General features: G+C 39.6%; 2 protein-coding genes and 1 long non-coding RNA gene across 5 annotated transcripts; 2 read left to right on the plus strand and 1 right to left on the minus strand.

Annotated features, from left to right (window-relative positions):
* The first annotated feature begins 1,322 nt into the window (after nucleotides 1-1,322).
* On the plus strand, nucleotides 1,323-9,449 carry simc1 (SUMO interacting motifs containing 1). Of its 2 annotated transcripts, none has more exons than XM_083560595.1 (10): nucleotides 1,323-1,817; nucleotides 2,794-3,801; nucleotides 4,567-4,820; nucleotides 6,831-6,900; nucleotides 6,994-7,154; nucleotides 7,511-7,606; nucleotides 7,843-7,974; nucleotides 8,417-8,573; nucleotides 8,879-8,953; nucleotides 9,049-9,449. In XM_083560595.1, exons 1-10 carry the CDS (start codon nucleotides 1,689-1,691, stop codon nucleotides 9,085-9,087), a joined length of 2,121 nt encoding a protein of 706 aa, XP_083416721.1. In that variant the 5' UTR covers nucleotides 1,323-1,688; the 3' UTR covers nucleotides 9,088-9,449. The 2 variants fall into 2 exon arrangements, with proteins under 2 accessions (XP_083416721.1, XP_083416720.1); XM_083560594.1 differs by having other exon boundaries at nucleotides 1,324-1,817; nucleotides 8,879-8,963.
* LOC310736829 lies at nucleotides 6,436-11,625 on the minus strand. Its single transcript, XR_014536683.1, has 2 exons — nucleotides 11,553-11,625; nucleotides 6,436-9,249 (listed from the first exon to the last, which is right to left on the minus strand). It is a non-coding gene; the product is annotated as an uncharacterized lncRNA (long non-coding RNA).
* On the plus strand, nucleotides 10,906-21,629 carry cnot6b (CCR4-NOT transcription complex, subunit 6b). 2 transcript variants are annotated; one of them, XM_083560618.1, is made up of 12 exons: nucleotides 10,906-11,120; nucleotides 13,030-13,151; nucleotides 13,525-13,711; nucleotides 14,211-14,296; nucleotides 14,484-14,588; nucleotides 14,903-14,971; nucleotides 15,143-15,300; nucleotides 15,689-15,843; nucleotides 16,376-16,530; nucleotides 16,619-16,852; nucleotides 17,131-17,333; nucleotides 18,611-21,629. In XM_083560618.1, exons 2-12 carry the CDS (start codon nucleotides 13,040-13,042, stop codon nucleotides 18,821-18,823), a joined length of 1,677 nt encoding a protein of 558 aa, XP_083416744.1. In that variant the 5' UTR covers nucleotides 10,906-11,120; nucleotides 13,030-13,039; the 3' UTR covers nucleotides 18,824-21,629. The 2 variants fall into 2 exon arrangements, with proteins under 2 accessions (XP_083416744.1, XP_083416745.1); XM_083560619.1 differs by having other exon boundaries at nucleotides 10,933-11,120; nucleotides 14,909-14,971.
* The last annotated feature ends 1,300 nt before the right edge of the window (nucleotides 21,630-22,929 follow it).

The following is a 22,929-nucleotide window of genomic DNA, read 5'->3' on the forward strand; positions in this document are numbered from 1 at the left end:
TATATAATAGAAATATATATAATTTGTCCAACTGATGGAGGGCGAATATAAACTCTAGAAGCTTTGTGGTGTGTTTTAAAAGGTGTGTGTTTTCCCATAGAAAAAAAATGAGTTCAGACTTTCTGGGAAATACAATACAAAAACCATTCAGAAGACTCTTACTTCATGTTCTTCATAAATGTAATTTCACAATCTCACAAACGAGGAGTGAAGACAGGATTACATGTGGTTACTGTGCTGCAGGTGCAATCTAAAACTGGCATAAACCGGCTTCTACAGAGAGAAGAGAAGTCAAACTAAACGGAGGTCCAGGTGTTGGAGGGGAAACCATCTCATCACATACGAGGTTACTGCAACTTAAAAAAAAAAAAGATGAAGAAGAAAAAAAGATAGATAGATAACACGCATAATGTAGATACTAAATACTATGCAAGTAGCAATATTTAACCAATATTTTCATACATGCCCATTTAAAAGCAAAGTTTGCACTGAATTAATTGCCTTTTTTTGTGAAATATAAGTGGAATAAAACACTAAGTAAATGGATCACTGCTGTTATTAGAAAATAATCAATTTCACCTGGTAACTTTTTTTTACGCCTTACAAGTTGAATAACACAAATGGGTCTAAATGTAGGAATTACGATGAATTTAAGCAGCTGGTTTTACCACAACATGAGGAAATGAATAAAAGTGATGTTATCCTGAATATTATCTTTGATTTGTCTGTATGTACTTACACCCATGCTACTACATGTCTTTTTTAATATGATAGTTAGGCCTGGCTGCACTTAAGGTCTTCTCACCTCACCTACATCAGAACCTGACTTTACTAACAACCTTGTGGTTAAATGAACCTCTAGAAATCTCCACAAAATCTAGTGGAACATCTTCCCAGAAGAGTGGAGGTCTTTATGGGAGCAAATGGGGAATAAATGTTGAATGGTATATTCTAAAAACACATACCAAAAATCAGGCGTCCACAAACGTTGGTCTTTATAGTGTAGATTAATTGTTATTTTTTTTTGTATACTTTCTATCTATATTTAAAAAAATTTGTTAATCTACTTACAAAAAAAAAAAAAAAACAACAAAAGAAGGTTGGAGATGCCGGGGATTGAACCCGGGGCCTCATACATGCAAAGCATGCGCTCTACCACTGAGCTACATCCCCAGCCATAGAGATTCTAAAGAAATTATATTTAAATGACAAATTAAGCTAATTGCACGCGCCTAGACTGAAGCTAATGAACGTAATCGTAAAATAATTGATAAAACTTTATAATTTATTACTTTATAAAGTGGAGGAATTCATTGTAGTCAGTCGCTTTCAATTTCACTTCTAATAGCGTTACAACTTGCGCCGTCGACTAGCAAGCTAACCGGCTCCTTTTCGCCATTGTATAACGAAATGTCCGAGTTTTTTTTTTATTTTATATATAATATAAAACGTGTGACGACTAGGCTATGTGTATAAAAACCCAATTTATTTATTACCATATGGGTTTAATGGTTTGTATTAAGCTGAACTACCATGCTAGCTCTATGTGTTTGTGTATGTGGGAGTGCTTAGTGTACTTCCGTTTGTTTTTAGCCCTTCAGCTCACCCCGATTACAGCCCGGTTTAGTGGATTTCTCTTTTAAGAGGCTCAATGGTTACACTAGACTTCGAAACCGGGCATTTCCACAATGGATGAAGTTATTTCACTCAGTTCGGGAAGTGAAGAGGACTCGGATATTGAGTTTGTGAGTAGTTCCAGAGATGACAGTTCCAGCGGCGTTCCGTTTATCAGAGCCGAGCTACTGCCTGTTACACCTGTAAGTCCAATCCTTCTCGATATCCCTCTAAATCCTCTCCAATAAATCCACATTTAATCCGATTTTGATCGCTTTCAATCCTATTCCAATCCGTTATCTCGCCAATTCATAAGGACCTGCTTCCTTGATGACACACGTGGACAGAAAATCCTCTGTTCGGTTGTATTTCTTTCTTTTTTGAAAAACAAAACATCCATATTCACGACACACGACATGTCCAGACTCCTGACTTTCAATTTCAAGTGTTTTACATCTGATAGGAAGCATGTATGGACTAGGCGATATTTCCCCAAACATCATATCGTGATATATAGATGCACGATATACTACATCACGATATGTAGTGTTGCATGAGAGACTTCATTCATGTTGTGAAGGAAAGGAATGATTTAACATCAAATGCTAATATTATAGTGTTAAATATTCTGTTATGTGATCAAGTAAAGAAAATGAACTGATTACTGAAGAAAGATAGATAGATAGATTAATTGATTCATTCTTGTTGTATGAGATCAGTTATACAGAGTTTCTGTTTAATAGCGATTAAGTCATTATTAAAGCACGTAAAAAATTCCACATTTCTTTCCACATTTTTATTTACAGCATTATCATAATAGGCTGTAAATTAACTTATTTGGGGGGAGGTGAATTTGTTTGAGTCAATAGACAGTGGAATCCAAAATCTAGGAATTATTTCCTTACTCTGGATTTTCCTTACAACTGGAAAAGCTTCTACCCATTTATAAAAATCTATCCACTACTACCGGTAGATATTCCAATGGGCCTATCATAGCCGTGTGTGAAATCAACCTCAAAAGGAGAGTTTTTACAATCATCCTGAGAACGAAAGCGGACTCATAATCCGAACTTTTCAGTGGTTCGCTGGACTGTTTTATAACCAAAGCGGTGCTGTGCAGTTATTTGTTGTGTTTGTATTATATTTCTATTATATTTTTTGTGTTCCTGTTTATCTCAGGTTCTTATCGATATCACGGATCACCCCTTCTCATCAGACGAACCAAGACTTTTACAAAGACTGAAGAAACTACCGTGTTCCACTATAGAATTCATCGATCTGAGTAGCGTTTCGAAATCACGTGTCGGCATCGCCGGAAAGGTTCAGTCGTCTTTTACAGTGAATCCTGAGAAAGACGTGATTTGTTTGGAGTCCGGTGACGGGAAAAAAGACCCTCAGTCTCCCGTTCCTGTGTCACGTGACCAGGAGAAGTATTACCAGAACCAACACAACAGAGTTCAGTCATGTTTACAAGACCGAAGGTCGGTTTCTCACAACTCAAGTCCGAAGGATATTTCACTCGCTATTCAGTCTTCTTTTGGATATCGGGAGTTTTTTGAAACACAGAACACTAAACAGATTAATCAGCAAACGTCAGCACCTGCTGAGAAGGACCTCGACCATGACAAAAGATCAGAATCTCCACACAGCTGGCTGAACGAAGCGCTCTCGCCGTTTAGCCTCGACAGTCCGTACTACTGCCCGAGTGAAATAGACGAAGCCGTGTTCTCGGATGAATCCCTCATCCTTTATGACGATGACCAGAAATACACCACGTGCCCCCTTGAATCCCCTTTTGAGTTTGGGAAAAGTGAAGAAGCGCAAGAAAAACTGCACACATTATCATGTCAAACACAGCTCACCCCTCAGACCCTGCCTACCTCAGAACAAGCACCTGAGCCCCCCAGTCCAACCTCTACAGAGCTCCTCGCCGGCGATTCTCCAGAAACAGGATCTGATCTGGACATAGAGAGTCCACTCATCAGTCCTTCAAAGTCCTCTTACACTCTCTGTTCACCATTACACTTGGTGTCAGATATTGAAGATTCAGTGTTACAGGTGATCGGTGAGGATGATGGTGATGGCGAGGATCGGTCTGAATTCCACGCAGAAAATGGACAGCAGATTTCTCTGGGGCAGTTCAAGAAGTTAAAGCATTTATTAGGGGGACGACGAGTTCAGGATGCGGTAAATATCTTCATTGCTTATTTGAGTGTTTTGTAAATGTTTTTTGCTCGTATTAGCTGGCTAGTAATGACGTAAGATCTTTTTTTTTCTCCGGTTTGGAGATTTGATGTTTCACAGAATGCGCGTTCAATTCACCTTAAATGTAGCGTAATGTGAATGTAATGTACACTGATCAGGCACAACAATTTGGGTGGTGAAGTGAAGAACACTGATGATCTCTTCATCATGGCCCCTGTTAGTGGGTGGATTTATTTATTAGGCAGCAAGTGAACATTTTATATTAATAGTTGATGTTTAAAGCAGAAAAAATGAGCAAACGTGGGGATTTGAGCAAGTTTGACAAAATGTGACGTCTAGACGTCTGGGTCAGAGCACCTCGAAACCTGCAGCTCTTGTGGGATGTTCCTGGTCTGCAGTGATCAGTATCTTTTTAAAAAATTCTCCAAGAAAGGAACAGTGGTGAACCCGCGACAGGGTCATTGGCGGTCGAGGATCAGTGATGCACATGGGAAGCGAAGGCTGGACCGTGTGGTCCGATCCAACAGACGAGCTCCTGTAGTTTAAACTGCTGAAGAAGTTTATGCAGTTGATGCTCGATGGGTCAGAACTGTTTTGGCAGCAGAAAGGGGGAACAACCCAATATTAGGCAGGTGATCATAATGTTATGCTGATTAAACAATGTTTAATGTTGATTTTGTTGAGACAAAAAAAAAAGAGACAAAAGACAAAAAAAAGAGTCAAATCAAATCATCTTCTCTCTACTAGCACACAGCTGATGAGGACAACAAACAATTCGGCATGGCCGAGCCTCTGTGTAGGCAGAGCCTGAGTCTGGTCTACAGCACCATCGAAGAAAACTACACCGAGGGCACTTTACAGCTTCTTTCTGACCTGATCCAGCCTTGTTATTACCCCCCTGATAATATCGTCTCTCACCTCCTAAGAGGAATCCTGCTGGAGCCACGCTGCTCTCAAGTGCTGGCACTGGAAGCCTACAACCTGCTGATGAGGACGCAGAGGTGAGTGGCGATGTCTTGGTGATTCCCGTCATTACACTATTATTCAGATAGAACTTTAGACAGCAGAGCCTGATTTACAAGTCCCAATAACTTTGGTTTGTTTTGGCATTGTTATTTGGGTGTTAGAGATTTATAGACCTCTATTGCTGAGGCCGATTAGATTCACATCGCTACGCATAGCGATACGATACAATAAAGATACATATTAAGGAGCTACTGATGCAGCGTGATACAATCCTCTAATATTACGATGCAGTGCGATTTTTATTCAATTCAACACAATGCAATTTAATGTAATACGATACATTGGAAAAAATATGATGCTTTGCAAGTCAGTATGGTACTGATCATAGCTAATGATAGCAAATCTTTTTTTCAAATCAATTTACCTAAGTAGCAAGATCCTGCTGAGGGACATGCACAAGCCATGTAGGGGACAAAGCAAACATGTGGAAGAAGGGGCTGTGGTCAGATGAGACCAAAATTTAACTTTTTTGGCCTACATGCAAAACTCTATGTGTGGCGGACACCTAACACAGCCTAAACACACCATCCCCACCGTGAAACATGGTGGTGGCAGCATCATGCTGTGGGGATGTTTTTCTTCAGCAGGGACTGGGAAGCTGGTTAGATTTGATGGGAAGATGGATGGAGATTGGGGCAGAGGTTCACCTTTCAGCAGGGCAACGACCCGAAACATACAGCCAGAGCTACAATGGAATGGTTGAGATCAAAGCATATCCATGTGTTAGAATGGCCCCGTCAAAGTCCAGACCTAAATCCTATTAAGAATCTTTGGCAAGACTTGAAAGTTGCTGTTCACAGACGTTCTCCATTCAATCTGATTCAACTGGAGATGTTTTGCAAAGAAGAATGTGCATAAATGCACAGTCTCTAGATGTGCAAAGCTGAATATTTCACGCCACATATTTCAGATTTTTATTTGTAAAAACTTTATAACACCATGTATAATTTCTCTTCTACTTCACAATCATGCGAAACTTTCTGTTGGTTTCTCGCATAAAATCCCAGTAAAATACATTCAAGCTTGTGGTTTTAACGTGACAAAATGTGGAACTATTCAAGGGGTATGAATACTTTTGCACTGCACTGTATGTGTGAAGTGAAACTCACACTAGATTAGCTACAACGGATTAAACAGTGCATCTCATTTTCTCCCTCTCTACACGTTTTCACGTGATTCCAAATTACGGGGCACTGTATTCCTGGTATTATCTCCAGATCCTATTTAATATTGTAGTTTCTAACATTTCATAACCTTCAATTTCACATCCTACATATGAATATATATTTTTTATGAATAATATTTTTTAAAACGATGCAAATGCCAACTTGTATCCGATGCACACTTTTTTTATCACATTGTTTACATTTGTGCGCCAATGCGAATAGGTGAATCTTTCTCTGTTAAAGGTGGTTTGTGCTCGGCCACTTTGTCCCTAAATGTATATATGTGAACTTATATTAAGTCTTTAACAACTGTACCAAAATTAGATCCCCTATTTAGTAAGGAAGAGCAATACCAGACTATCACAGTACTATTTGATTCTTCATCCTGATTAGTCAGAAGTTGTCGATTATTTTTCTATAAGTATGTAACGATGTTGTAACGACAAACATGTTACCATTTCTTTAGTATCAACCTGACCTGTATGGCAAATCTAATAATAGAATTTTGTATGGTAATGTTTGCCGTGTCTTGTCTAATTGCTGCGGATGAATAACACACTTTAGGAGGTACTACTATGGGAAAAATGATCCACTTTCGGATGGTAAAAGTAGCTTTATTTATTGTACCACCTAAACGATTACTTTTCTATAACAGTACACCTTAAACTGGTTGTTTTGTGCACTGATTTGCATTAAATTAAACACCATATATTAAATGCTGGATAATGTAAACCCTGTGATTAAATATGTGGAATATAGTAGTGTGTGAGAATGATGAAAAAGTCATGGGCCACTAAATCAAGAAAACTTCTCATTCAGATACCATCCTGCAGACACGACGACTATCCCGTGGGACTGGCAGCTGCTATCATCAGCGATGTCTGAACAGGTAGGAAATAAAGCTAGAAACCGCATAACGGCTTCGTTATCACAGTTTCTGCATTTCTTAAGCTTTTGCTTTACATGGTTTGGTGTTTGTCAGGACGAGTCGAGGAGGCTACGCAGTGAAGTACGATGTCTGCTGCTTCAGTACGTGCTACAGGTTTTAGAAGACGACTTCCAGTTCAAGCTCCTAAAGCTGCAGCTTCCCAACTCAATCGCTAACCAAATGTTTTCGTGTGATTACAGGATGAGCCAGGTCAGGTGAGTCCCAGTCTCTAAAGATCATCACAGTGACTGCGTTCTTATTATATGAACAAAAGTTTGTGGACACCTGACTAAGATTGGTATATGTAACATCGCTTTCCACATTAAATCCTAATTTGCTGTTCCTATAAAACGCTCTGCTGGATTTTGTGGAGATTTGGGCTCAGGAAGGTGTACAGTACCGATGTAGGTGAGGTACTTACACCTACATCCTGAACACTTGTGTGTCTCCAACGTTGTGGTAAATGGCTGGAAACGTCAGGTGTCCCAATACTTTTGTCTACATATTGTGCATATGTTTGTCATTTTCTTTTTCTTTTTTTTAATAATTCCTTAAACTTTGTTTCTCTTAGGGAACTCGTGACCTGGCTTTTAGATACAGCTAAACAGTCATTCTGTACTTCCGAGGATGAAGTTATTCAAAAAAAGGAGCGGGACTGCTGTCTTAAGTATGCACAGTATGGCTGACATGAAAATGAAATGTATTTTGCACAGTTCCGTGTAATCGTTATATTTTCATTAAAATTGATTTGATTTATTTCTATACATCAATATCAAATGCTCATACGTCACCCATACACTGGCTCCCAAATGTAGTCTTTTGAAACATGCATTATAAAGCATTGAGAGTGTGAAATGATCAGCACAGATATATAAATATGCTGGGGTTTTTTATTGTACACAGGATGCTGCTAATTCTGCAGAGGATGCTCTTATTGGCGATGGAGGTGGACCTCAGGCCCACCTGCAGCTCCAGTAAGCTCTCGGAGGAGCTGTGTAACATCCTGAACAGCATGGCGCCGTGCCGGCGGCTCAGGTAAAAACGCAAGAGAAGCAAACCGGATGATGTGCAAATCAATCTTTTATATCAGTCGATCTAAATTGGGTCAAACCAAACTCATAACAATTAGCAGATTTAGAGTTTCAAAGGAGGTGAACATTTTTTTCAGCACTTCCATGCGTGTATTAATGAAATTATAGACACAGTAAAAGTGATTTCGAATCACCTGTTTTTGAGCGTCATAATTGTATAGAACGACTTTAGATGTTGTAGAATTAAATTTCCCCTTCACTTGAACTAGGAGACCCAAATCTGTTTCAGCATTAGGATATGTCTTACATGGGTTGGAGTGGAAGATCTCCTGCTATAGAGCTCTGACCTAAACCCTTGTGGCTGAATGTAAATCTGTGTTTCATGCCTACTTATTTCTACAAACCAAACCTTTTCATACTTTTTTTTTTTCTGGTGGGTTTGTTAGGATTTTGTTGTTGAGCACAATGCAGAGCAACCTGCTAAGGTGTAAGATGGTGGAGCTGCTGCTGGACCGGTCCTCCTCTCAGAAGAGAGTGTTGCCGATGTCCTTTAATCTGCTGCTGCACTTCCTGCGCACATCCACGCCGGCACCGGACCCATCGGTGAGAACATACGATATATAGACGGTATTTAGGCCACAAAAGACACTTGCCTGTGGTTCTTCTCCAAAATGTTACCAGGAAGTGGGAATTGTCTTTGGATGCTGTATAATAAAATTTTGCGTTCACTTGAACTTGGAAACCCAAACCTGTTCCACCATTGCAATGTGCACAAAGTGAGCTCCATCCAAATCCTATGCAATTGTGTGCCTCCAACTTTGTGGTTGAATTTTGGGACGAAACGCACAGCTGGTGTCAGATGTCCCAATACTTCTCATGCCACTGCATGTCGTTCCTTTGTCTATCAGGATGGCACGGAGAGATGGAGAAGGTGGGATGAGCTCCTGCAGCTTGTGTGGATGCTCATGATCAGCTATCAAGAAGTAATAACGGGTAACTCGATCCTTCCTTCTCCTCATACAGTACCATCAGCAAACTCGAGGTTTATATACACGATGTGCCTTTTGTTCTCCATCAGGTCATCTCCGCTACTCCATCACGGAGCGCTTTAAGCTGAACCGCACTCCCATGTGGACGCAGAACGACCAGGTGACCCGAGATGCAGTCCAAGAAGCGGGCGAGGCGTTCCTGTCCCGTGCCGTGGAAGATCTCGGCCACGATCTCCCCTCACAAATCCAAGAGTCGTTATCCCAGCTGCAGGAACACTTACTGAGCATCTCTGTGCAATAAAGAAAAAAAAATCAGCGTGTACATATGAAGATATGAGATTATTTTTTGGACATAGTATTATAATTTTATAAAGAATTCTATTTGAAGTATTTGTGAGTCATTTTGTTATTTAAATTGCTGAATTCGAAGAAAATAAAATGCTTTTGTATTGAGATAATCGAGAGTAAACGTTTATTTACAAAGTGGAAATGTCTGTGTGGAGAAAATTCTTGGGAGTTTTTTTTTCTTTAGTGAGACCTTTTTGTAAAAGTCAAATCGCTTCAATCAAAACACCAGCTTCTCCAAACGCAGTTAATGTTTTTTGTTTGTATGGACATTGAGCACATCTTTGGATTTATTGATCAAAGTATCGTGTATTTATTCTTCCCTTCTTGAGACGGGATTCCTTCGACTTCCCAAAACCATGGTAGAATGGTGGGTTATTAACTCTAATTTGCCCCTTGGAGTTAATGGGTGTGTATAAAATGTGAATTAACGTGTGTTTGTTGTCCTGTGATCCCAGGACAGACCCAGGACTGGTCATGACCCTGACCTGGCTGAGGATGAATTGAAATTGTTTATAGTTTGAAACTACAGTTTGTAACTTTAGTCGGGAATTTCCCTTGTGTGGGAAATATGATGCTCTAAAGCCTGTCATTGATGAATATTTATTCAGCATGTCTCTGTGGGTTTCTTCACAGATTTCTAGTTTTCTTTTACACTCTGAAAAGAAGTTGAAAAAACCCAAAAACTTGACCCTTGGAACTCTGGTTACTTCACCGTGTTCCTGTAGGTGTTTTTTTTTTTTTAGAGATCTCTGGTTTCATTTAACTCCCTAAAAACAAGCCAATGGATTGGTGGTCCAAACTCGGCCCTTGGAACTCTCGTTGTGTGGGTTTCCTCAGAGTTCACTGGTTTCTTTCAACTCCATGAAAACAAGCAAATGGATTGGTGGTCCTAACGCACCCCTTGGTGTGAAGGAATTCATTGTACATCATGTCCTCTGCTCGATCTTGCATCCACTGTGACCCTGACTTATAGAAATGAACCTGAGGATGATGAGGAACTTGTTCTGATCAGTGGATATAACAACATGAATAGCTGTGCTGTCTGTGCTGAGATTATTATGAGGTCCACAAAATGTTTATGTGCTCTGAAACTAGAAGAAAAAATGACTTTACCATGGACATTGAGCACATCTTTGGATTTATTGATCAAAGTATCGTGTATTTATTCCTCCCTTCTTGAGACGGGATTCCTTCGACTTCCCAAAACCATGTTGGAATGGTGGGTTATTAACTCTAATTCCCCCCCCCAGAGTTCTCTGGTTGCACTCAAAACAATGGATAGGTGATCCATAATACAGATGTCATTTAATAGATTTTGCATCCACCCTGACCCTGATTTGTTTACATGATCCTGAAGATAAGGAGGAACTTGTTCATATGCAAGATCTCCCATCTCTGTGCTTGGACCATACGGAGGTCCAAAAAGTATTGATACCTATATTCTAGACAGGTTTGACTTTCCAGTCTGTGTGCAGAACCAGAAGGGATTTCTAATATAATGAGTGCATATAGTTATGAATGTGCAGCAGATCCAATGTGATGGTGATGATGATGATGTTGATGGTGGTGATGATGATGATGATGATGATAATAATGATGCTCCTGCTGCTTTACCTGAGTGAATTGGGCTCAATTAAAGCGAGCTTCCTTTCACTTCAGTGCCATGTAGGCAGAAATAACAGCACCCACACGCCATCATGTTGCTCTTCTTACTGTACCCTTAATCCAGGCAGCGGAAAAAAAACGAGTTCACACCGAACCCGAACCCGGACACACAGCTCACTCACAGCAGGAGCTTGGCATGCTTTTAAAGGTAAATACCCAACACTACACATTTATCATTCAATAACACGGCTAATCTCTGACCTGCCTGCTCTTTAGATACCAGTCTTGCTAGCTCTTGGTATCCATAACAAACAAAAAAACATCTTAAAACCACGAATTTTCATCCACGAACATAAATCACACCCTTTTTTTTTTAATCACTTTCATTATTAAAATCAACAAATCGACTCTACAAATTGCGTGTATGATTCTGGTTGTAGATATCAGCTCTTTAGCTATATGCTAGTTAGCTAGCTAGCTAGCTAATCTACGCGTCGATTGCTAATACAACGCACTCGCTGACTAGCAAGACATAATAATCCTTATATCGACTTTACACATTTAATGTACCCAGAATTGTTTTAATTCGACATAAAAACGAGCAAGGTGATATTTTCTTTCGATTTTTGTTTACACGAACCGTTTCGTAGCATTAGCATTAGCTCCAGGATGCTAACAGCTTCCCTAGGCGCAACGCTAGCGTGCTAAAGATTAGCCGAATTACGTAACGTTGATGTAAGTGAGATAATATTCGCATACATTTATTTTTAAGCGTATAATTCGTTTTATTGTTAGAATAAAATGTTTTTGTGTATTTTATGGATGGTTGTGTTTTACAAAAGGGTTAGTTCGATAAATAAACAGCTAGCTTCATGAAGTAAACAGGGGCAGGCTTATGGTTAGGGATACTATTTAGAGTATTTTTTTGTTATTAATTGGTGTAAAATATGGTAGTTTTTATAATTTAAATAATTAAAACAAGTATTTTTTAAAAGAATATGATATTTCAGATGTATTGTGCAAGTGAATATAGTTATAGTTTACTATATAGGAGTAAAGGAAGCCATCAATACAATACAATACAAACTCTTCATTTTCTGACATTTGTCTTCATTTTTTTTCTTCTTGCATTAAAAAAATTATTTGATTGATCTTTTCAGTAATTTTTTGTTCATTTTAGTTATCAAACAACTTCAGGTATTTATTGTTTGTTCAGCAATGTTCAAGTTCAGTCTCGCACAAAACTAATGCAGGTTTGAAAGCATGTGTTTGTCAATAACATGAAAAGCAAGGGAAAATAAATAAATAAATAAATAAATAAATAAATATGTAAAAGTATAATAATAAAAAAAGCATCATTTGAGATCTTCAGGATAACTCCAGGATAATAAATTATATATAAAAAAAAATACCATTTAGCAAATAAACAAGGGCCGAACGAAGCTGAACGCTCAGGTAGTGCAGGTATAGGAAAGTATTCAACGATAAAGCGGTGTGAAGTCCAAATAATAATGACGGTGATGATTTTTCATGCTTTCAGGCAGAATGAATAATTTAGGAGCATTATGGTGTAAGGTCATGTTGTACAGAGGTCTCCAACCCACAGACCATGGATCAGGCGGTCGCAGGGGGACACAGAATAAATAAAAATCTTTTAACGTTCCTTTTATTTCCATTTTATTGACTTGTGCAGTCTGTAGAGCGTTTTATTTATTTTTGAATAATTCTTACGCCTATGCCAATGAAATGTTTTTTTAATTAAGCTTGCACCGATTCCCTATTATGGTAATTTGAGTTACAATTTCATTATATATGCACTAATGAATAATATAATCATGTAATGTGTGTAATAGTTATATGATATGTACGTTATTCTGTTTAGTTATTTCCACCCCGGTTTTTGCATGAAATTGGTCTGTGGTGCAAAGAAGTTTGGGAACCACTGGGGAAGAGATCCTATACAGGGCTTTCAGAGATCTCGCTTGGTTCAGACCGGCTCTCTGACAGCAGTTAATGCTTTTTGTGCATTATTTCCTCATTAGTAGATGGATGTGACGGTGCTTCATCCTGTACTGTAAATAAATTATTATTTTTTTTATTTATTTTTTTTGTAACAGTGGTCTAGGGATGCCCAAGGAGAAATATGAGCCGCCGGATCCCAGGCGGATGTACACGATAATGACCAGCGAGGAGGCAGCAAGTGGGAAAAAATCTCACTGGGCCGAGCTCGAGATAAGTGGTGAGTGTTATAGGGTTAAGGGCCTTGCTCAGGGGCCCAGGAGCGACAGTTTCCTAAATGCCTTAACCCCAAAGCCTGGTTAATCTAATATTAGTAATATCACGATATATACAGTACACAACTATCGTCATTATCGTCAGACACTTTGTTTGTTTTTCTTTTTCCTCCATTAATTCATCCAAAATTAAATAAAATGATGTTATATGTAGGATCCAGATGTTTTATTGTAATGTGGTATTAAATACTTCACGTGTAAACCTAGATGAAGAAACCACTTTCTTGTAAACAGAGCTAGTCTCTCCACTTTCTTTGATATCACCTCGTATCAGGCTGCATCATAATTATACTTGTTTTATCTCGCTTCATTTCTCAGGTAAAGTCCGGAGTCTAAGCTCTGCCCTGTGGTCGCTCACTCACCTCAGCGCTTTGTATCTCAGTGACAACTCGCTCTCACGTATCCCCCCCGACATCGCTAAGTTACACAACCTGGTGTACCTTGACCTGTCGTCCAATAAGATCAGGAGCCTGCCAGCTGAGCTCGGCAACATGGTGTCTCTCAGGTGAGCTGCACGGCGTAGACGTTTGTAGTTTTCGAGTTTGTAGAACATACCGAAATGTCTCAGTGCTGGAGGTATGAAATTTTGTGTGTAAAATATGAGTTAAGGCAGCAGAGTCCTTTCCAAGTTTCAGCTTGACCATGTTTGCATTGTTACTCCAGCTGACACTAGAGACTCCTTCCATTAGTTAAATGAACACCTCCTTACAGAATACATAAAGTGCACCATACGATTTACTGTAGAAACCATAATGAATTTGAATACGAACATTAATATAGACCTGGTAGCTGGAACTTCTGTCAGAGCTGCTATTAAGTAAAAGATACCACGTGACCAATCGGAGTAGAACAGAGCGCTGTGCTTTTAATGAGATTTATAGCATTGAACATTGACATAATATATGAATAATTAAGTACCACTGCATTAAATAAAAAATAAAAGCAAGTTGTTTCAAATTGGAAATAAGTTTGTCTTATTGTCCATGTCCCTCTGTCCTCTCCAGGGAACTGCTTTTAAACAACAACCAGTTGCGGGTTCTACCTTTTGAATTGGGGAAACTGTTTCAGTTGCAAACACTGGGGTTAAAAGGTAAGAGGGGTTATGCTCCATCCTGAAGCCTCCACCTTGGTTATACGGATCACAACGGTAATGACGTTGAGCAACACTTTCTGCATCCTGCTACCTTTTTTTTTTTTTTTTTTTTTTTCCTCCTCTTTTTTTTTTATGGTGCAAATCATTTATTTATTTATATATATATATTTTTTTTTCGTTACAGGAAATCCACTTGCACAGGACCTCATGAGCCTCTACCAGGAACCAGATGGGACCCGCCGGCTGCTGAACTACCTTTTGGACAATCTTGCCGGTGCTATAAAACGCAGTATGTTTTCTCACTGCACTATTTGGGTTATTTCTTAATATTATTATTTATGCAAATCGATACTTCGTTTGCATCCGAGAAACATCCAGTGATGTGTGGGCTATAATTAAACAGCACCCAGAGACGCCGCTAGTTTGACATTTCCACGATCTCGCACTAAAGAGCAGGGGCCTCTTTTCTGACACCCATATTAACAAGAGATCCATCATTAAAGTAATGGAGATGTTAGTGGAAATAACGGAGCAGAATACAACACCGCTATACAACCAGGGTGACTCTATATATATATATTACATAATTATTTTTCCCCCTAGTCCCAGCTGAGCAACCGCCGCCCAGGTCATGGCTTGTACTGCAGGAGCCGGAGAGAGTCACACCTGCAGGTACTCATTTCTCAGAACCACAGCGGTGTGTTTTGTTTACACTGCTTGTAGATTTGCATGTTGCCAGTGGTAAAGTATTAACTGAACAGGTGGTTGGCAGACAGTCAAAAAAAATTTGTTTTTATGCTCGCTGGAATTTCTATTTACTTATTTATTTATTTTTGCACACAGCCATGTTCTCAGTAATGTGCTACAACGTACTGTGCGATAAGTACGCCACGCGCCAGCTCTACGGATACTGCCCTCCCTGGGCTCTCAACTGGGAGTACAGGAAGAAGTCCATCATGCAAGAAATCCTCAGCTGCAATGCTGACATCATCAGCCTACAGGTATTGAATGGTTTTAGAAAATAGGGGGTGGTATGATGCGACTCGAAGGTACTCCAAATGGGTAATGCTGTTTGGAACGGCAGATTATAATATTTAATTTCCTAAAATTAAGCGGATAAAGGCAAAAACTTCGCGACTAAAATGCGTGTTGTATAACGAGTGCGTCATTCTGCTATCACACCGATTTGCCAGACGATCTTCCAGAACTACCTGTGCTGTGATGCATATCTAATGCACACATTTTGATCAATCAGGTTCGAGTTTCTAATGGAGCGTTTAATAGCGCTATAATCCTGGTAATAGGACATTCAGCGTGTAGTAGTAGGATACAGTGTGATTATACCGAGTGATGCATTTCTCTCGAAATCCATTGCTTTCTGCTGTTCAGGAAGTGGAGACGGAACAGTATTATAACTACTTCCTGGTGGAGCTGAAAGTGCAGGGTTACGAGGGATTCTTCAGTCCAAAGTCCCGAGCAAGAACCATGTCCGAGTCCGACAGGAAACACGTGGACGGGTGTGCAATATTCTACAAGACCGAGAAGTGGGTACAACCGATTTCTAATAGATCCTATAACTTGCAAGACGAGTACTATAACACTCATGAGATGAAGGTTTTTATATACAGTTTAAATACACTCCAGTGATTATCATTCCAGTGGTGAAAATCACAAACCGCATTGTTATTTCTGCTATTATATTTATTATTGAGTTCTCATTATTAGCTGGTTTGACCGGACATTTAATCCAGACATATAATCCCAACCACAGAAACTCGGTTGATCCAGGAATAAAAAAATAGCCAGAATTTCATTGTACATTGATGCACGTGGGGAGCGAAGGCTGGTCCGTGTGGTCCGAAGGCTGGTCCGTGTGGTCCGAAGGCTGGTCCGTGTGGTCCGATCCAACAGATGAGCTCCTGCTGCAGAAGTTGATGCTGTAAATGCTCGATGGTTCAGAACTGTTTTGGCAGCAGAAAGGGGGAACAACACAATATTAGGCAGGAGGTCATAATGTAATATGTATATCGGTGAATATATTTTTTACAATTTATCTATTTTTTTTTTTGTGTTCAGGTTCAGTGTGGTGCAGAAGCACACGGTGGAGTTTAACCAGCTGGCCATGGCGAACTCGGAGGGCTCGGAGGCCATGTTGAACCGCGTCATGACCAAGGACAACATCGGAGTGGCGGTGCTGCTGGAGCTACGCAGGGAAATCATGGAGATGTCATGTAAGTCTCTCTAAATTAAAATGTTGGAGTTTATGTTCGAATTTTTATGTTTTTTCTTCCCCCTTTTTTTTCTATTCCATGCGAATAGCGGGCAAACCTCTACTCAGCCTGGAGAAACAGCTCCTTCTGGTGGCCAATGCCCACATGCACTGGGACCCTGAGTACTCTGACGTGAAGCTGGTCCAGACCATGATGTTCCTGTCTGAGGTGAAGAACATTGTGGATAAAGCCACACGCAGCCTCAAGCTCTCCTCCATTTCTGGAGAAACCAACGCCATCCCTCTGGTGCTGTGTGCTGATCTCAACTCGCTGCCTGAATCTGGTTTGTCCTCACTCATTAAATTTAATGTCTCAGAATTGCACATAAAGATTGTTGTGTAGTTGTGTGTTTTTTTTTTCTCTGTTAACCATGATAGAATTTTGTTCTGTGGTAGTTTTTTATTTAGAATCCAAATGTTAAATCATTTCTATAAGTTTGTGACCCTGGAGACTTTTTATTTTTATTTTTTGCCGCAGTTTCACGGCTTCACGTCAAATCGATTTCAGCTTCGTGTCAGTGGTTGTGTTTTGATTTTGTGTGTGACGCGGTGTGTTTTCCAGGTGTGGTGGAATTCCTGAGCACAGGCGGCGTAGACTGTACGCACAAAGACTTTAAAGAGCTGCGCTACAGCGACAGTCTGACCAACTTCAACTGCAATGGGAAGAACAGCTCATCCACCGGCAGGATCACGCACGGCTTTAAGCTCAAGAGTGCCTACGAGAACGGGCTCCTGCCTTACACCAACTACACCGCCGACTTTAAGGTCAGTCACATCAGGTCTTACACTGTAGGGTCTGGCTTCTTATTATAATTATTATGATTAATTAAGGATCATATTGTATAGCATGGGTCCCCAAACTACAGCCCCACTTTTGGAACAGCCCTCTGTTCAGAGCCAGAGACATATTTTGAAAACTGTAATTTAAATCTCTGTTTTACTTTAAGGACAATTTTTTTTTCTGGGCTTCAGCCTGCTGTCATTACAAGAGCGGCCTCTAGAGGCGAGTCACTGACACCACGCACTGTTTGTCATTTTTAAAGGACAATACAAATAAAACGGAATTGAATTGATGAATCGTATAGATGCTGAATTTGATCAGATAGGTGCTGAAACATATTGTTGATTGGTGAGCAGAAGATTCTTATGGAAGCCTGTTTCTACCACATAAAAAAAACTTGCCTAGTTCCCACTTTTTTCTAGCAAATACAAGTTTTTTTTTCTCGCAATTCCGACGTTCTCACAATTCCGCCTTTTTTTTTTGGCCAATCAGCCACCGTCACCCTCTCTGTAGTAACAGAAAATTTTACACATTAAAAATGAAATGGGCAACGATCAATAGAATCGCATGGTATGAAACTAATCCTCCGATCACTGGAGAGAACTCTGTCTAAGAATCAGCTCTGGCGGAGACGGAACAAGACAAATGAAGCAGTGGAGCTTTGTTTAAACACCAACAGATTCAAACTTCCCCCACAACATGGTTAAGGGTGGATGCACCAGAAATTTGTGATGTTTACGAGAAATTAAGTCGGAATTGCGAGGGGGGGGGGGAAAGTCGCAGAAACTGGCTTCCATAGGATTCAGGCCAAAAAAAACGACACAGTTTCCAAAGTTTGGGATCATTTCAAACTAAAACGTAAAGAAAATACCGTACAGTGTGTTTTCCTCTATATTTATAAGTCTATTATTTATATATTTGTTTGCATTTTGATCGAATGTGGCAGTTAAATGCACAGAATGGATTTAGTTTTGTGCAATTTCATCAATAAAATGTACATTTAAAAAAAAAGAAAAAAAAAAAGGAAACGAATAACTTGTTCATTTTAAGAGACGCGTCTTGTTTTCTGTTGTATATTTATTGTTGCTCTGTAATGAAGTATTTCTACTAATAGTCGAAATAATCACCAAAAACTCAATTAGTAAATAATTGATATCAGCAGCCCTGGTAAATATTTGCATTTGGAAATATTATGACTTGTTCAGCATTTAAAATCTTTTTTTTTTTTTTTTTTATGTCTTCCACTCTCTTCTTTCTATAGGGTGTGATTGATTATATCTTCTGCTCTGAGCCTCAGCTGAACATTTTGGGTGTCCTGGGACCTCTGGATCACGAGTGGCTTCTGGAGAACAACGTCAGCGGCTGCCCGCACCCCCACATCCCGTCGGATCACTTCTCCCTGTTTGCACAGCTGGAGCTGCTCCTGCCCCAGCATTCCCCCATCAATGGGGTGCACCTGCCTGCGCGCAGGTAGTCAGGGGGCGCCACTGCACACTTCCAGCTCCGACACGTTCTTCTGGCAACTTACTGAAAAACGACCGAACCTCTAACTACGCCATTTTCTTTGTGCTTATTATTATTATTATTTTTCAATTCATGAATGTCTTTTCTCTCTCTCTTTTTATTTTTTTAAAACTCAACGGAGCCAAATTTGCTTCTAAACGCTAAAAGAGGCTCGGTTTCTTCTTTCCCAATTGGTTTTTACACTCCTTTTTCTAGTCGTATGCATGGGGAAGGGTTTCTTTTCCGATCACTACTTTTCTACATCGCTTCAGTATCGCTGTTCTCATCCGGAAAACAAAACAAAAAGGCGTCAGTAGTTTGTAGGCACATGGTCTCGTATCAGGATGCAGTTTGTGTAGTTTAGCTCGCACACGTCAGGTTTGTGACCGGCGTGCGCCACAAACACTTCAAGGAAGCCCGGGCTGAAGGAAACGGAGGTCATAATGCCAATGGCAGTCAGATGTTTAATAATCTAAAGCCAGCAATGATTCCTGAATCCTCACCCAAGTGCATTAAACCGCCTCGTTCCTTTCTAAGACCTGAACGGATAAAAAAAAAAAAAAAATCTGACAAGCAATAGCTCACATCCGTTTTTTTTTTTTTTGTTAATTTTTTTTGTATATACGTGTGCTCAGATTTTAGCTTTCCTTCTTCTAATTGTCTTTTTAGAGAAGCTTCAAAAAGCGGAAGTGTTGGTGCCAGTCTTTTTGTTTTCTTTTTTATCGTCCTGTGGGACTCCTGGAGTAGTGTCTCGAGCTCTCACACGTTCACTCCTTTAAAAAGGTGCAATATTCTATCCATTTAAAGCGAAAGCCGCGAGAAACGTTTTTATACGAGCTCCAACGCGAAAATTCCTCCAGTGCACTTATTCCGAAAGGGTTACTAACACAGCGATCGATTGGCTTCATGAAATTCTGTTCGGAGCAAAGTATTTGACTCCATTGGCTCGATCACTGATAGCCCATTTTATTTTTTTGTTTTTTTTGGATTCTGCTAATTGTTTATCATTCTTTTTTTTTTTTTTTTTTTTTTTGCGTGACTGAGCTATGCACCTGGGAATGTTTTAGCTTTTACGAAAAACATTGGATGTGAGGTCACTGTGGTGCTCCCACACGCCGGAGAGAAGAGAGGCATCGTGGATGCCGGGAGAAGTCTTCAGCGGGTCTGTATTTAACCAGCATCCGTTCACTGTGTTTTGTGGAAAAGTGGAGAACATTCCGTATTTTTTCCCCCCTTACAATCCGCTCGTAACTCCTCGAGGTGTGTAGCACTGTCTTATGCGGCCAGTAGTTTTATGCTTTCCTTCCCGCTTTTTTTTATATATATATATATATATATATATATATATATATATATATAAAATAATTTACGAATTTTATATATATATATATATATATATTATATAATGTATACATACATTAAACCTTTTACTCTTCACTTGATTGTATATGAGCCTCACAGAGAACTTTTTTTTTTTTTTTTTTTAAGATTTTTTTTGGTTTTGTACTATGGATAAATTATGATTTGGATTTAAAAAAAAAAAAAAGAAAAAAAAAAGATTGTATTGTTTAAGTGTGACTGCATTTTTAAACACAGGAATAAAATTTACCAGCTTGTACAAAACACACAACAACAACAACAACAACAACAACAAAGGGTCGAAGAGGTTGTTCCATGGTGTCATCGCCACACACTTGCACTCTCGTCTTTTTTTTTGTTTTGTTTTTGTTTTTGTTTTGTTTTTGTTTTTTTCGTTCTCCCCGGGTTCCTTCTTGTTATATTCAACCCTTCATAAAAACCCGCATCGTGCCTCGGTGTGTCCTTATCTTGCACTACCAGTGAACACCTGTACAACCTCTCATCCTTTTTTTTTTAAACCATTTTGGTCATTTCCCGCTCCCTTATAACACTTAGTTTATTTTTTCCTGAACTACTGTACTACGCAAAGGAATCAGGTCTGTAATATTACGACAAAAGAGTTATTTTTGTAGCTAAAGCGTCTGTGGTAGGGCTCTGTATATCTTAACCTAGTTTTGAAACGCCACTCGTCGGTTTTGTTCCGCGCATGTTCCGTAGGTCTCGCCCTCATTTATTTTTCCCGTATATTACAAACAGCTTAATAACCGCATCCCGATTCTGTTGGTGTCTTGCCGTAGTAGCTCTAGTATGGCCATAATCTATTTGTTGTTGTTTTTTTTTCTCCCTCCTGTATAGTGCCACGTGGTGCGTTCTTCTATGAAGCCATTTAGCGTAGATTTTCCCCTCTTTGACTTCCTTTTGTTGAAGTGGACAGGGACAAGGGGCTTTTTTTTTTGTTTGTTTGTTTTTTATTATTGTTTTCTAGTATCTCCGTCGACACGTTCAAAGCTTTAGGACCAAACTCCAAACTGCAGTCCGGTAAACCTCGACGGCGGGTTTATCGCCACCGCGCTTTCTTTCTTTTACGCTTTTTTTTTAGAAAGTTAGACGAATCGCATCAGTTAGCACTTGTTGGTTGACTCGAACCGATGAATTTAGTAACTGTTTTAGCTTGAACCGGTCCGGTGTTTTTTTATTTATTTTTTTTTCCACCACATGATTGATTTGTAAATCGTTTTTAGCAGTTCCGGATCCAGCAGGACAATTGATTTTTCAATTCTGAACAACTTTTTTCTGCACCACATCGTTTTTAATGTATTGTAAATGACTCCTTTCCCCCCCTGATTGTAGATTTTAGTGGCTTTTTGTAAAGTGTGAATAAAAAAACCGTGTATTGCATATTTTCTTTCTATAAACGACACTGCCTTCGAGTGTTTGTGCGTGAGTGCATAGAGTTCGTGGGTCTGTTTTTTTTTTTTTTTTTTTTTTAAAAAAGCTTCCTTCACTTGTTTTCTACACATCGATAAATTCAGCTCCCACGGATTCTCCATGAGCTGTGAAATTTAGGGGCCAAGCACCTTTACTTCAGCCTCAAATGACTGATTATTCCATTCATCTCTCCAGTAAGAAGAAAGAACATACGAAGAAATACACAGCTGTAACTTTAAAACTACTTTCATGATATAATGTGGATGAAACTTAATGTAAGACCTGTTGAGGCCTGGAGTCCACAATAACTCTGAAGGTGTTCCCTGTAAGCAGTAACGTGGGGCTTCAATGGATCAAACTTGTTTCATCAAACCAGCATATTTAACAGATGTTTTGATTGGATTGAGATTTGGATCATTTTGAGGCTTTCTGAATTCATGTTTCTCAGTTCTGAGCAGTTCTTTTGCTGTATTAACGCACAGCATTATCCTGCTGAACAAAGGCCAGAATACGGTTGCCATGAGAGGGTGTGGCTTGGTGGTACGTACCAAGTAACCGCCACGTGAATGCAGAGAATCAAGGTTTTCCTGGCAGAAGATCCCATTACACTTCCACCTTTAACCAGGGTTCTTCCCCATTTCCTCCATTGCTCCATTTCTTCTATGTGGTGTTACAGCCCCATACATGGTAAGCTCAGACATTTCTATCATCAACATTTTCAGTAATTTGTGTGACACTAGCTCTTCTGTAGGAATGGACCAGACGCACAAGCCTTCACTCCCCCCATACATCAATGAACCTTAAGTCCAAGATCCTGTTACCACATCCCAGTTGTCTTGGACACCTTTTGGAAGTTTGCTAGCCACTGGACACCAGGAACACTGCACACTGATCCAGTTGTTTAACCGTCACATTGTCTTTACCCATTTTTCCTGCTTCCAAACCGTTTTTAAGAACAGACTGTTCACTTGCTGCTTAATATATTCCATCTGCTGACAGGCGCCACTGGATGGAGATGCATTTTAATTCCTGTGACCGGTTAGTGTTTTTAATTCCACCCCTGATCCACAAGGGGGTGCTCTTTGTCCAGAGAGAGGTCCACACTCAAAGCGAAGACAATGATCCTAAGTAATAAATAAAGTCCTGTTTATGTACATGTGGCTTAAAGGAATGGCCTTGAAAAGACAAGCAGCTCGACATGCAATTAAATTTTCATTGTTTTGCATTTCAAGTTCTAATAATAATTGCCAACACTATCAGTATTGTACAAGACCTGCTAAAGCAACAGTT

This window comes from Silurus aristotelis, assembly GCF_946808225.1.
Source record: "Silurus aristotelis genome assembly, chromosome: 14".
Classification (NCBI taxonomy): Eukaryota; Metazoa; Chordata; class Actinopteri; order Siluriformes; family Siluridae; genus Silurus; species Silurus aristotelis.

Coding starts and splice junctions, on each gene's coding strand:
- simc1 (XM_083560594.1), top strand. CDS start 1,689: ATGGATGAAGTTATTTCACTCAGTTCGGGAAGTGAAGAGGACTCGGAT. Junction 4,821..6,830: donor CTGCTGATGAGGACGCAGAG/GTGAGTGGCGAT, acceptor CTTCTCATTCAG/ATACCATCCTGCAGACACGA. Junction 7,155..7,510: donor TACAGGATGAGCCAGGTCAG/GTGAGTCCCAGT, acceptor TGTTTCTCTTAG/GGAACTCGTGACCTGGCTTT.
- cnot6b (XM_083560618.1), top strand. CDS start 13,040: ATGCCCAAGGAGAAATATGAGCCGCCGGATCCCAGGCGGATGTACACG. Junction 14,297..14,483: donor GCAAACACTGGGGTTAAAAG/GTAAGAGGGGTT, acceptor TTTTCGTTACAG/GAAATCCACTTGCACAGGAC. Junction 14,589..14,902: donor TGCCGGTGCTATAAAACGCA/GTATGTTTTCTC, acceptor TTTTCCCCCTAG/TCCCAGCTGAGCAACCGCCG.